This window comes from Botryllus schlosseri, chromosome 13, assembly GCF_051294905.1.
Source record: "Botryllus schlosseri isolate E-star chromosome 13, Bs_hap1, whole genome shotgun sequence".
NCBI lineage: Eukaryota > Metazoa > Chordata > Ascidiacea > Stolidobranchia > Styelidae > Botryllus > Botryllus schlosseri.
In genome coordinates, this window is record NC_137248.1 from 3,346,082 (window position 1) to 3,358,244 (window position 12,163).

The 12,163-nt window shown below is 38.7% G+C and overlaps 1 protein-coding gene across 4 annotated transcripts; it reads right to left on the reverse strand.

Moving 5' to 3' along the window:
* Positions 1–1,130: 1,130 nt before the first annotated feature.
* LOC145453714 (sodium- and chloride-dependent GABA transporter 3-like) lies at positions 1,131–11,574 on the reverse strand. Of its 4 annotated transcripts, none has more exons than XM_080331694.1 (13): positions 11,438–11,574; positions 9,295–9,548; positions 8,252–8,386; positions 7,963–8,194; positions 6,923–7,055; positions 5,900–6,034; positions 5,637–5,740; positions 4,719–4,843; positions 4,538–4,650; positions 3,496–3,636; positions 3,180–3,383; positions 2,119–2,292; positions 1,131–1,492 (listed from the first exon to the last, which is right to left on the reverse strand). In XM_080331694.1, exons 2-13 carry the CDS (start codon positions 9,497–9,499, stop codon positions 1,334–1,336), a joined length of 1,860 nt encoding a protein of 619 aa, XP_080187820.1. In that variant the 5' UTR covers positions 9,500–9,548; positions 11,438–11,574; the 3' UTR covers positions 1,131–1,333. The 4 variants fall into 4 exon arrangements, with proteins under 4 accessions (XP_080187820.1, XP_080187823.1, XP_080187821.1 ...); XM_080331697.1 differs by having other exon boundaries at positions 9,295–9,438; positions 11,438–11,553; XM_080331695.1 differs by having other exon boundaries at positions 11,395–11,542.
* Between the last annotated feature and the right edge of the window lie 589 nt (positions 11,575–12,163).

The window sequence follows — 12,163 nt, forward strand, 5'->3', positions numbered from 1 at the left end:
CACCCCAAACCCCCCAATTGAGGGTATAGCCGAACCTGAAGGAAGTCCATCGTGAATGAACATAAATTATAGAGTTTTATTTTAAACTTTATCCAATTTTTTTCCAATTTTTTCACGGCCTTTCCCATAGAGATACGCACGATTTATTGCAATTGGCATTTTGCTACAGGGTTGGTTCGATTATGTTCACAATGAGAACAATTTTGTTCAAAATAAGAACAGTCTCATGATCACAATAAGAACAGTCATGTTCACAATAAGAACAGTCATGTTCACGATAAGAACAGTCACGTCCACAATAAGAACAGTCTCATGTTCTCATGTCAATAGAAACGATGCTCACCAAATTTGGTTTAATTCCAACTAGAGAAAGCGGAGTTATTGCCGTCGAAAAATTTGGATTTGAATAAAATAGTATTTACGGTGACCGATTCTCTGTTTATTTATTATAGTTGTGCTCATCGTAAATACTATTTTATTCAAATCCAAATTTTTCGACGGCAACTACTCCGCTTCCACTGGTTGAAATTGAACGAAATTTGGTGAGCATCGTTTCTATAGACAGCCTAACACTTTCACGGGGCGAACAGAAAATTATCAATTTTTTTATTATTTATTTTTATATAATAAATATAAACTTACTTCTCCTGTAGCAAAGCGGTTACTGGCTGAAACTGAACCAAATTTTGTGTGTAGGCTTAAATTAGGTAACCTAACAATTTTATCAAGTAGCCAGTACGATTTGAGAAAAAAGTCATTTTTGAAGAGCCCTATTGTACACCTGGATTGGCCACATCGCAGCATACGAAACATGTAACACAAAGCCACGCGCGTTAGTGGAAGGGATATTTATGTGAAGCCGTGATCAACTCCAGCATTTTCACCAAGTTCATCGAAAAGAGACCAAATAATCTGTAATGTGATGTAGAAGTGGTATTATATTTTTGCGTAGCGTAATAAAAGAACTTTTGAACTTTTCCCAGCTTTCATACTTTTGCGACGTCATAATGGGTTAATGAGTTACATTCGAAGACTTGACTCGACGCCGGATATGTAATTCAGAATCAACTCACTCCGGTAGTCGATTTTCCCCAGCCCTGGTTGTAGCGTCTGGTTATAACTTAAACACATATCCATATAGATTCTATTCACCAGATCTGTGGCTGTAGGATAGAGCCAATCATAGCAAAGTAATTTGTAACGGGAAAGGTCATAAATAAGCGATGGTAATTCGCAACAGTGAAGATAAACAATAAACTCAAGATCAATCTTTAAAATGTATCAACTACGTAGCATTGGCATAATGATGAAAAGAATCCACGTCCGGGATCGATTACATGCTGGCTTCCTTGTTAACCGCGTCGCATTCTCTGTTACCGTCGTACTGATTCAGCGGGGGTAAACTTTCGTCGGAGCCACCGTCCATTTTGTTCTCCGTATCAAATCGAGCTCGCGCGAATTCGATTTTTGGGGCTACTGATCGTCTGTATTTCTGCGCGAGATAAAACGAGCTTGACGTTATCTCAGCGGGAGCAAAGTGCCTTCTGCATACGACGGATATCACATTCTATGACATATACGATGTCCATGACCAACGATAGCTGGATTTCGCCATAAAGTGTCACAATAATGCAAACTCGCATAAACTGCATTTTATATTTCATATTCCAAAGTGTTTGGGTATAGTTTCGTCCGAAAAACTGTTTATGTAGAAGTGAAAGTAGTCTAACATCAGAAACCCCTTGAGTAAGAACTGCAAGTTGATAAAAACATATTTGATTACTCCGAAAAAGTAGTGCTTCATTAGATCATTACTGGTTGGGGCCTCCTGTTATTGAGAGCACTGTATGGTGCTGGCTAGGGTTGCATTTAAAACACAGTGTTTAAAAAAAAAAAATTTCTCAAATTGTAAAATTATGCCATAATTGAGTAAATACTTTCCAAAAACATATTGTATGAGCCTACTTACGGACAATTACCACCCGATTTAGCTGACGTATATCGATAGGGGATGGTTGGAACACTCAATATAGTCGGTTCAGCAGTTATTATAGTACAGATATTTCGTAAAAGGAACAGTGAAAAAATAAATGTTTATTCCTGTACGAGCGTAATTACCTCTGCCAGGGTGGCGCCTTCACTTTTGTAAAGAACCCACGCCGCCTTAAGAGGCACGCATATGATCGACGAAGCAGCCATAGTCCAGCCGATCGCGTGTCCCATGGTGGGGTAGTCGTAAGTTTTGTTGTACTGCAAAGGTTGGTACTTCGCGATGGCGAACATCAAAATCGCCTGTAATTACAAATAGCTTTGCTATATAGTGACCCGGCCTGTAAAAGTTTACCGCACGCAGATTTGAACAACTAGACAATTCTAGTTATTTAATTAGACTAATTAAAACTGGATACCGACGATCTAATGCTAATCTAAGTTCCAGTTTTCCTGAAAATGCTACAGGACTGTATAGTGCGAAACGAGACAAGCTTGGTGTACTACAAACATTTGCCATTCTCGTGCTTATGAGGATGAACTCTGGTTTGATAAGGATTTGACTTTTTTGTATATTTACCGACTAGGAATTTCACGCTTTATGCGAATTCAGGAATTATAACTGTAATTTAATTTGCAAAATCTGTGTAGCAATAATTCTTATTCTAATATAATTCGCAAAAGCTGAAAATTAGATTATAATCAGAATGATAGCTACACAAGTATTTTCCAAATTTGGGTAGAATTAGAATTATCGCTACACGGTCTTAACCAAATTAGAATACTATTATTATATAGTATTAGGATTATAGCTATAGTTTTTTACAAATTAGATTATAATTATAATTACTGAATTCGCGAAAACTTGGAAATTCAATTAAGTTCAGTTCGTGTCAAATCAAGAGTTCGTTCTCGTGAGCATGAGACTGCAAATGTCCGCACACAAAGCTTGGTTCGTTCGCACTATACAGTTTTCCTGCAGAATTTTAAGGAGAATAAGGATATAGACTAGAATTAAAATTACAGCATAGAAACATTTCACAAATTAGATTAGGACTAGAATTGGAGCACTGATACGTTTCACAATTTAGATCAGAATCATATTACCGGCACTCTGCTCCAATTAGTCTAATTATGCAACTAGAATTATCTATAGTTGCCCAATTCTGACCACGGGTGAATATACTCACGAAGCATAGGATCGGCGAGAAATACTTCCAGCAAAGCACGAAAAACGTGGACGGCTTGTATCCTATCATGTCTTCGACCGCTAGGTAAAACTTGTTGCCCCCGTAAAACCAGCCTAGAGCCACGCACTGCCAAGCGGCGGCCCACAGCAACGCGAATCCGCTCGCCCCGTAAAAGTCAAACAGCTGGAGAACGTACATCCCGCCCTGTTGAAATGAAGTTAACAGAATATGCTATGGACGCCCTGGAAAGTAACTGAATATGCTACTTAAACGTCCAGGAAACATCGCTTAACGATAATCAACAAACGATACGTACGTTAGTCACCATGCTCAATCCCACGACGCAGCAGAACAGACAGCAAGATCCTATGCAAATCTCTTTCCTGTATTTTCCCCCTCTGAACAATACCGGCCACACGTCTCCCAAAGAAGTGGCCAGCGCCAAAGTGTCTGTAACCTGCCACAGAGTATTCCTTGTACGTGTAAAATTCATTCTGTTCTTTGGTTCGTTATTGAGCGTTGCTCAGAAGGAGCGTGGATTGTATATGTCGTATTTTAGGAGGATTTGTCCTCTTTTTCAAGTAACGTAAAATATCCTCGGAGGACGCCCAAATATCCTATTTTTTCGCAATTCATCCTCTTCTTATGGCTTTGAGTGTTAGGCGACTGTACAAGTGTACATGAACAACGAAAAAACGTCCTAATATAGACGTGAAAACTGGATTTCGACAGAATTGAAGGGAAACTCTGCAGGAAATTTACAAGTAAAATAGATCTCTGGTAGGTCAGCTTCAACCGATTATACTTGGGTTTATACTTGGGATTATGCTTTTGGTTGTCGAATCGGAAAATTGACCTTTTTAACCATTGTCCGAATTTTTCTTTCCCGATACCCGTTTTCTCGTCCGCTATTCTAACTTTTGTAACTTATAAAAAGTATCCACTTTTTTCGGATCTTAAAATATGGTAACCCTAGTTGAACACAAGGTGGACACTGGACAATGTCCAGTGGGCATTCATGTAGACAGGTGAGCCTTCTTGTGAACTTATTATGTATATATATCATTCTGCCATTCTTAATCCTTATGTAGCAACCTTGCATGTATTTCATTTATGTGCATGTGACATTTTACATATATGTGACACCATCGCATGTGTGACATTCTCTCATATAAGTAAATATATGTGCAATTGCGCATATATGTAATATTTTCGTATAGATATGCAACATTTCTGTACCGTGTACACATATATAACATTCTCGTACATATTATATGTAATATTCTTACACATATGTTATATTCTTGTACAGAAGAAACAACGCTCGTTCGTTGAACAGAAGGAATTTTATATCATACCAGAGTGCTGATCCCAAGCAGAAATATCATCACGAAAAACAACGAGGCCCATAACTGCGATACCGGCAGCATCGTGACTTCTTTCGGATAAGCAATAAACGCCAAACCCGGGCCTGTCGATAATATGGTCACATCTTCACAATAAGTCGGTTACCACGTTATCGAGTCTGAAACAGCTAACCGGACTCTGCCACGTCCTTGACTTCGACGCCCATCTCATCGGCCATGTAGCCCAGCGCGGCGAAGATGGCGAACCCGGCCAGAATACTAGTGCCGCTGTTTATGACGGCGATGATTAGCGTGTCCCTGTGATAAAAAGGAATAATACCACTCCAGAAAGTAAAATAAATACTCCTAATAAGAAAGTCACGGTGATGTTCCGCGTCAGATTGAGACAATTAGAAAATGTTCAGCCTTCGAAATAAGATTAGAATTTAAATTATAGCTAGTTTTTGCCCAAATTAGATTACAATTAGAATTATAGCTACAGTTGTTCCAAATTCGATTAGAATTAGAATTATAGCTACGTTTTTCAAATTACATCAGAATACCATATACAATATATCTTTTTTTTCTTCAAATTAGAGCAGAATTTAAAGTAGAGCTATACACAACAGTTTTTTCAAATTAGATTACAATCAGAATCACTGAATTCGCAAAATCTTGGAAACTTTATTTAAAAAAAAATTGAATTAGGGAGAAATACAACAAAAAACCAAGGTCTTTTCATGTCAAATTAGACTTCATTCTCACAGCCACGAGAATGGCAAATGTCTGTACACCAAGCTTGGATTGTTTCGCACTCTACAGTTTTCCTGTAGCATTTTCTGTAAAACCATAAATGGGATAAGAATATAAATTAGAGCATAGAAACGTTTCACAAATCAGATTAGAACTTGGCTTTAATTATTCTAATTAGACAGCTAGAATTATTTAATTGCCCCAGCCTGACCTCACCATACCATACCAAGCAAGATTGAATAGGAAAGTCGTGGTAAACAACACTACAGGGGGAGATATGGGTTTTATATACAGGGCAGTGTGTCAATTCAATGACTCCATTGCTGTTTGCTGTGATTTGAAGGGACGGGTGACCCACCTTAAACAGTTGTTGCCATAAGAATTGAAGCTTCCCAAGGACAACAAAACGCCGATACACAGCGAATAAGAGAAAAACACCTGTGTCCCGGCGTCGATCCAAACCTATGTAGAACACACGGTGATGAATTGGAGGCACACGCCAAATGACTCTAAATTATATCAGCAGAACATGTAATACATCCCTACTATCGCGAGAATCATTGTATTTTGTATATGAAATCTGAAATCTATACTTACTATGAGATGGAATGAATCAATTACCTGCGGTTCTATTAGCTTCGTCATATTCGGTTTGAGATAAAACTCGATCCCTTTCGAAGCTCCGGGAAGGGTAACCCCTCTGATGAGGAGGATGAACAGCATCAGGTACGGGAAAGTGGCGGTGAAGTACATGGTCTACAACGTAGAAACTCAGATAAGCTAGAATGGGGTTACCATATTTTGGAAATGTGAAACGAGGACACTTTTTCAAAATTTTCAGACTTGCAACACCGGAGGAACTGGAATTATATTCCTTGTGATCGCTTTAAAGGTACATATTTGCACTTTCCACAACATCATGCTGTTTTGACGTCATAATGAGTTTGGCCAGCTCTAATGTCCAGCAACTAGTAGAGAATGGAAAAGAACACTGTATATCAACAATCGTAACACAAATCGACAAAAATGTAATGAAAATATACTTTAGGAATGCAAATTGCGTAACGCGTGTCAGACTGTCAGATAAGGGAGTCAGTGCCATTTGAGGACTACATGTCACGTTCTGCGCATCATCGAAATGTATGAGGGATATAAAGGATATATTAACGGTGCTTTTGATAAGAGCATAATGGGAGTCGATCGTTCCGAGAGGCAAATGTCTACCGGTGAATGGGTGGAAATTTACTGACAAATCTAGTCAACGTTCGGGAAAAGTTCAAAGTGACTTCCACGGATATTGAGGTCCTAACAGAAAAACACTCGCCGCTGTGTTGCTGTATCAAATTGTAAGGTATGGAAAATCACTTTGTATTCGGTCTATCACTGACCGTTTCTATAGACATGTAACTGTTTGATAAGGTTGAAACATAATTCAAATTATAATCACGCCAGATAGATATCCCTGAATCACGCAAGGGAATGAGTCAACTAATTCATAAAGTCCATACGTATACACAGATGAGGTCAAAGTATAGCCGTGGTTGGGTCGTAAATTTGCGTATTCTCGATTGACACTCGTCAGGGGTAATCGTCAGCAACTATAATTGAAAACTGCAATGTTCGCAATATCGCGAATCTTCTAACCTTTCCCGTCGACTCGGCGCCTTTGAAGACGGCAATGTAGCAAATGAACCACGCCAACAGCAGCACCCCTGCCAATTCCCACCTGACACCGCCGATGTCATGGATACCGTCGCTGATTTGCAAGACTTCCCGCCTAAGCAAAATTTATTTAGTTGCATTGATATCTATCTAAACTACATACAATTACAATAGAACTAAAGATTCACTGGAGCTTGCTAAGGTTAAGCAGGGTTGTATCGGTTCCGAGTCACAAGTCCATCTCACTTTTATAATTTTGACTCTTATAGTCAAGTAGAGTCATTTTTAAATCACCACCGAGTGGAGTCCGAGTCCAAGTCACTATGTTCACTGTTCAGTTTTCAGTTCAATCCGGTTTAACCACCTTTTTTCAACTCTTCTCGGGTGATATAATCACTCGCATTCATAATATAGTAATTTTCCTCATTCTTAACAGTTTCTGAGCCTATTTTTCAAGTATCAGGACTGATAGACGAAGTACCAATAATGTGATAACTTTACTATTCTTCGAAGTTACAATGAAATGTCTGTCTTGGCCGTCCTAGTCTCGAGTCATGCACAATGACACGAGTACAAGTCGAGTCAACACAAAAAATGGCTCGAGTCGAGTCATCTTACGCACTTGAAAAAATGACTCGAGTCAAGTCGAGTCATTACAAAATGGTGACTCGAGTCATTACAACCCTGGATTAAGGTAAGCAGTAAGCATCGCAGGTGGTCAAAGTATAGCCAGTCCAGTGTTACTTAGGATTACCAATTTACCATATTATGAGATCCGAAAAAAAGGCCACTTTTAATAAGTTATAATAGCGGATGAAAAAAATTGCAAATTTTCAGGTACAATATATTGTATTGACTAAATAAATAAAAAACGGAAGGTCATTTGATGTATGCCATGGTGTGAGTCTGAGGTAGGCCCTGGTCTCGTGTAGCAGGGGTGTATATTCACACCCGTATATCACGCGTGATACACGGGTTTGAATACACACCATTCGCTCAAAGTGCATATTTCATTAACTTACTCCCAATATTCAATCACAGGGGATGTTAAATTTGCTTCGCTCGCTGTCATGTTAGTTCCTTTCAAAGTGGTATAGTCAGACTCGCACGCCGGGGTATTCCACGTGTTATTGCACGTGCTCCAAGGCAGTACGGTCCTCCAAGATTGGAACAGATAAAACAGAGCCCACGCCAATATCACCGCGTAGTAGCACATGGTGTAAAATACGATCGCGATGGTGGACAGCCCGACACCTGAATATGGTCGCAAGATCATGGATTTCGGATCCACTTGGTACTACATTCACATACCCGATAAAAGAGGACATATGCCATTCCAGGACTTGATGGCGCCGAGTTTTGTGAATTGGCCGAGGGCAACCTCCAAGAAGAACAGTGGAATTCCGCTGAAGGCGACCATGATCAGATATGGAATCAAAAAAGCACCTTGAAATAATAATTATTGTGTACTTTATTCACAGTAAAACTGGTTAATACATAGCTGGGGAGCAACATTCCCCTCAGGAAAATGGGGAGATTGAAATAAACTTTAAAATTTCAGTAATAGAGTCAGATTTCTATTCATATGCAATGTTTCTATGTCGTATTATTATTTCATTTAAAAAGAAGTTGAGTGACGCATATCACAATGTGTTTTTTGCGTCAAGACTGTACCACAGGAGCTGTGCTATCAGAAATGGGCACAATTATGTCTCCAAATCAACTCGAATGAATAGGTGCTATAATTTAATCAGAGACAGAGGCGTAACGATTATAATGATAATTTCAATTTCTCAATACGATCTCATCCTACCTATCAGCTCAAACTGATATCAAGCCCGATTATATGATGATCGTATAAAATTCCTTGATAACCTAAATGGAGTTCAAGGTATAATAGTAGTAATTTCGTTATACCGAGCAAAAATATATGAAACACTAAAAAGTAAACCGAAGAGAAATGTATTCATTGACCTTGATTAGCTTCAATTGATAAGCTTCCGAGTCGTTTCGAATCCTTGCGATCTTTTCATTTTATTTATTTCAATCAATCATACCAGTTGTACGCACCATCATTTCCAATTATGTATACATACAATTCAAAATCGCACAATTAGCATTGCCACATTTTCTATGACGATAATTTCTTTAATATGCAGTAAGTCATGTTAGTTGCCCGTTATTTTAATACCACAAACATTCAGTTGGCTATCTGTGTTCCTGTTTTCACTCTAATTGAAATTAAGGGTACCGGAGGTGATATACAACTAAGCGATATCGTTCAAATACAGGATAAATGTCCTGCGACTTAACCAGACTTTAGGAATTGCATTACTCCATTCGTTCAAACATACCTCCTCCATTCTTGTAACATAGATACGGGAAACGCCATACGTTCCCGAGACCGACAGCAGTCCCAGTGCAAGCCAGTAGAAAATCGAATTTCCCGGTCCACGAATCTCTCTGTCTCAGCTCCTTGCCGGGTTTCGCGGGCAGATCTTCGGAATGAATAAGGATCGCCGTACTTCGGTCATTAGGTAAAGATTCACTGCTTTCCATTATATCCGTCGTGGAGGTTAGATTATGGATATATAAATTGAAGACACTTCTGAATGAAAATCGTTTCCAAGCGAATAAGTTACCGTGGTAAATAGCTGGTATCTCATTTGCCGCAAAATCGTCCCGACTGGCCAGAATAAATAGGAATGCTCATTTATAGGTTCTAGGAGAATAGAGAGGGTTGAATTGCAGTTCTTCAACTCTGATGCCGAGCGATTTCGTGGTTTTGTATTTAGCAATAGTAATTACGGGCTAAGAGCGAGCGCAGCTGCGATGGTGCATTGCAGACTACTTAGATTGGAATGCCATTTGGTATGGTTATCAATTGTGGGGGTAGCCTTTAGCCTATATCATAGCAGAGATGAGCGGATTTGAAATTTCTATGTCCTAATCCAATCCAAATCCGAACCTTCAAATCCAAATCCAAATCCTAATCCATAACTTTTTCATATTGAAGTCCATGTCCAATCCTAATCCGATTCCAACTGGAAATTCAGAAAAAATATAAATTTATGCAATGGAGTGATTCGAAAATTTTCTTTCACAACCAACGATTCACTTGATTCAAGATAACTTAGTAACCATAAGTAGCCTACATTAATAACTGATCTGAATAAAGTTTGTCGCCATTCGCCACACGACATTTCAATCTCCCAGAAAATAGTTCAATCCAATCCAAATCCTAATCCGTTCTGAAAAAAATGTCCAATCCAAATCCAATCCAAATCCGACAAAATTTCACAAATCCTGTTTTTTCAAAACCTAATCCTAATCCATGCTCATCTCTGTATCATAGGGCTATCATATTTTAGAATAGGGGAAGAAGGACACTTTTATCAAATCATGAAAGTTGGTTTACCGATAACAGCTGATTTTGTTTTCTTGTTACTGGAAATCTTGTTGTGTTGACTAAAAAAGGTCATCACTTTTCCTCGACTCCCGTATTACCCACTTTTAACTTCTGTGGAGTTCATGAATAAATAGAAAAAGGTAACTTTCAGATTTTACTCCTGCGTAACTCATCGCCTATCTTTTAGGCTGAAATTCAGAGTTTTTTGGGGTCTTTTGGGGCATTTTAGGCTACAAAGGACAAATTGTCAAAAGGAGGACATTTGGACGAAGGGAGGACATTTCTTCAAAAAGGAGGACGACCGTATGGTTAATTGGTAACCGTACTATATCATATCTGGAGGTGGTCAATAACGCAGTAGGCTACTTCTACATTTAAGGAATTTTTTACTGCTTTTTTCATACTTTCACTACTTACTCAAGTAGTTGTGATTTCAGACTATTTCCACTACTGCTTAACAATTGAATAGCATATTCAAATTGAAATAAGCCCGAATACTTAACGCATCAGTTAGGCCTGTCATTTTTAATCGCGAGGATTCGGGCGTGCTCTTAGAGTATCGTCGGACAGGTGTCGGTTTTTCCAAGAATTGGTCTTTTGCCTGTATATTAAATAGCACGCTGGATGAAGGACTCACTATACTGTACCGGTACTTGCCAAAGGCGCGTATCTTCAAAATGAAGCGAAACAAATTGGTAAATGTACGTCTGTGCTTGGAATATAAATATAAATTATCATCATTATTCGGGACGAATATTAAATACGTGGCATTCGTTTGGTAACTTAACCAAGTTGTTGAAAACGAATCCAATTTATGGTACGGTAGGGTATTGGAGATGAACCACAGATGTAACCGTAGCACATTTGATATACGGGCATCGGGCAATGATGCGGTTGGTGAAACATTGGTCTGGCATATCCATAGAATATGCTAGTCGTGTTTTATATTTTCTTTGAAGCTCAGCGTCATTTTCCTCGGCGGCAGACGAATAAAAATCGCATTTCTCTCTTCAATCTATCGATACCGAAGTACTGGATAACCCACCTACACCGTGTCTTTCGGACTGCCCCATACAACCACTACATACCATATTTCCATTGCCCGTTCAGAACATCCGATGTTCTTCCTTTTCATGATATACCGGCAGTAACGCAACAAACACTAAATGTCGTTATTTCAATTTTGTCAGTGTCTATTCCTGGATATTAGTAGATAACGACATTAGCTATCAGTTATTTATCTATTTATGACGTCACAAAGTTATCACTGAGTGTTGAGTAGCGGCCGAACAAATCCTTGCATCAAACTTGATTGACTTCGAATATTCGTGTAACATTCCTTGAAGATGTTTACGATCGATATACTACGTGGATTATGATCATTAATATATGATGTAGATGCTTGTAGACTTGCGCTATTGTCCACAGTATCATCCTAGTCGTTTACAGCTGTAAACGACTATGGTGTCATGGCTAAGAGCAGCAATGTAGTAGAGGGGTATGCAGCAGAGATGAGCATATTTGAAATTTCTATGTCCTAATCCAATCCAAATCCGAACCTTCAAATCCAAATCCTAATCCATAACTTTTTCATATTCAAGTCCATGTCCAATCCTAATCCGATTCCAACTGGAAATTCAGAAAAAAAACTAATTTATGCAATGGAGGGATTCGAAAATTTTCTTTCACAACCAACGATTCACTTGATTCAAGATAACCTAGTAACCATAAGTACATTAATAACTGATCTGAATAAAGTTTGTCGCCATTCGCCACATGACATTTCAATCTCCCAGAAAAAAGGAAAATCCAAT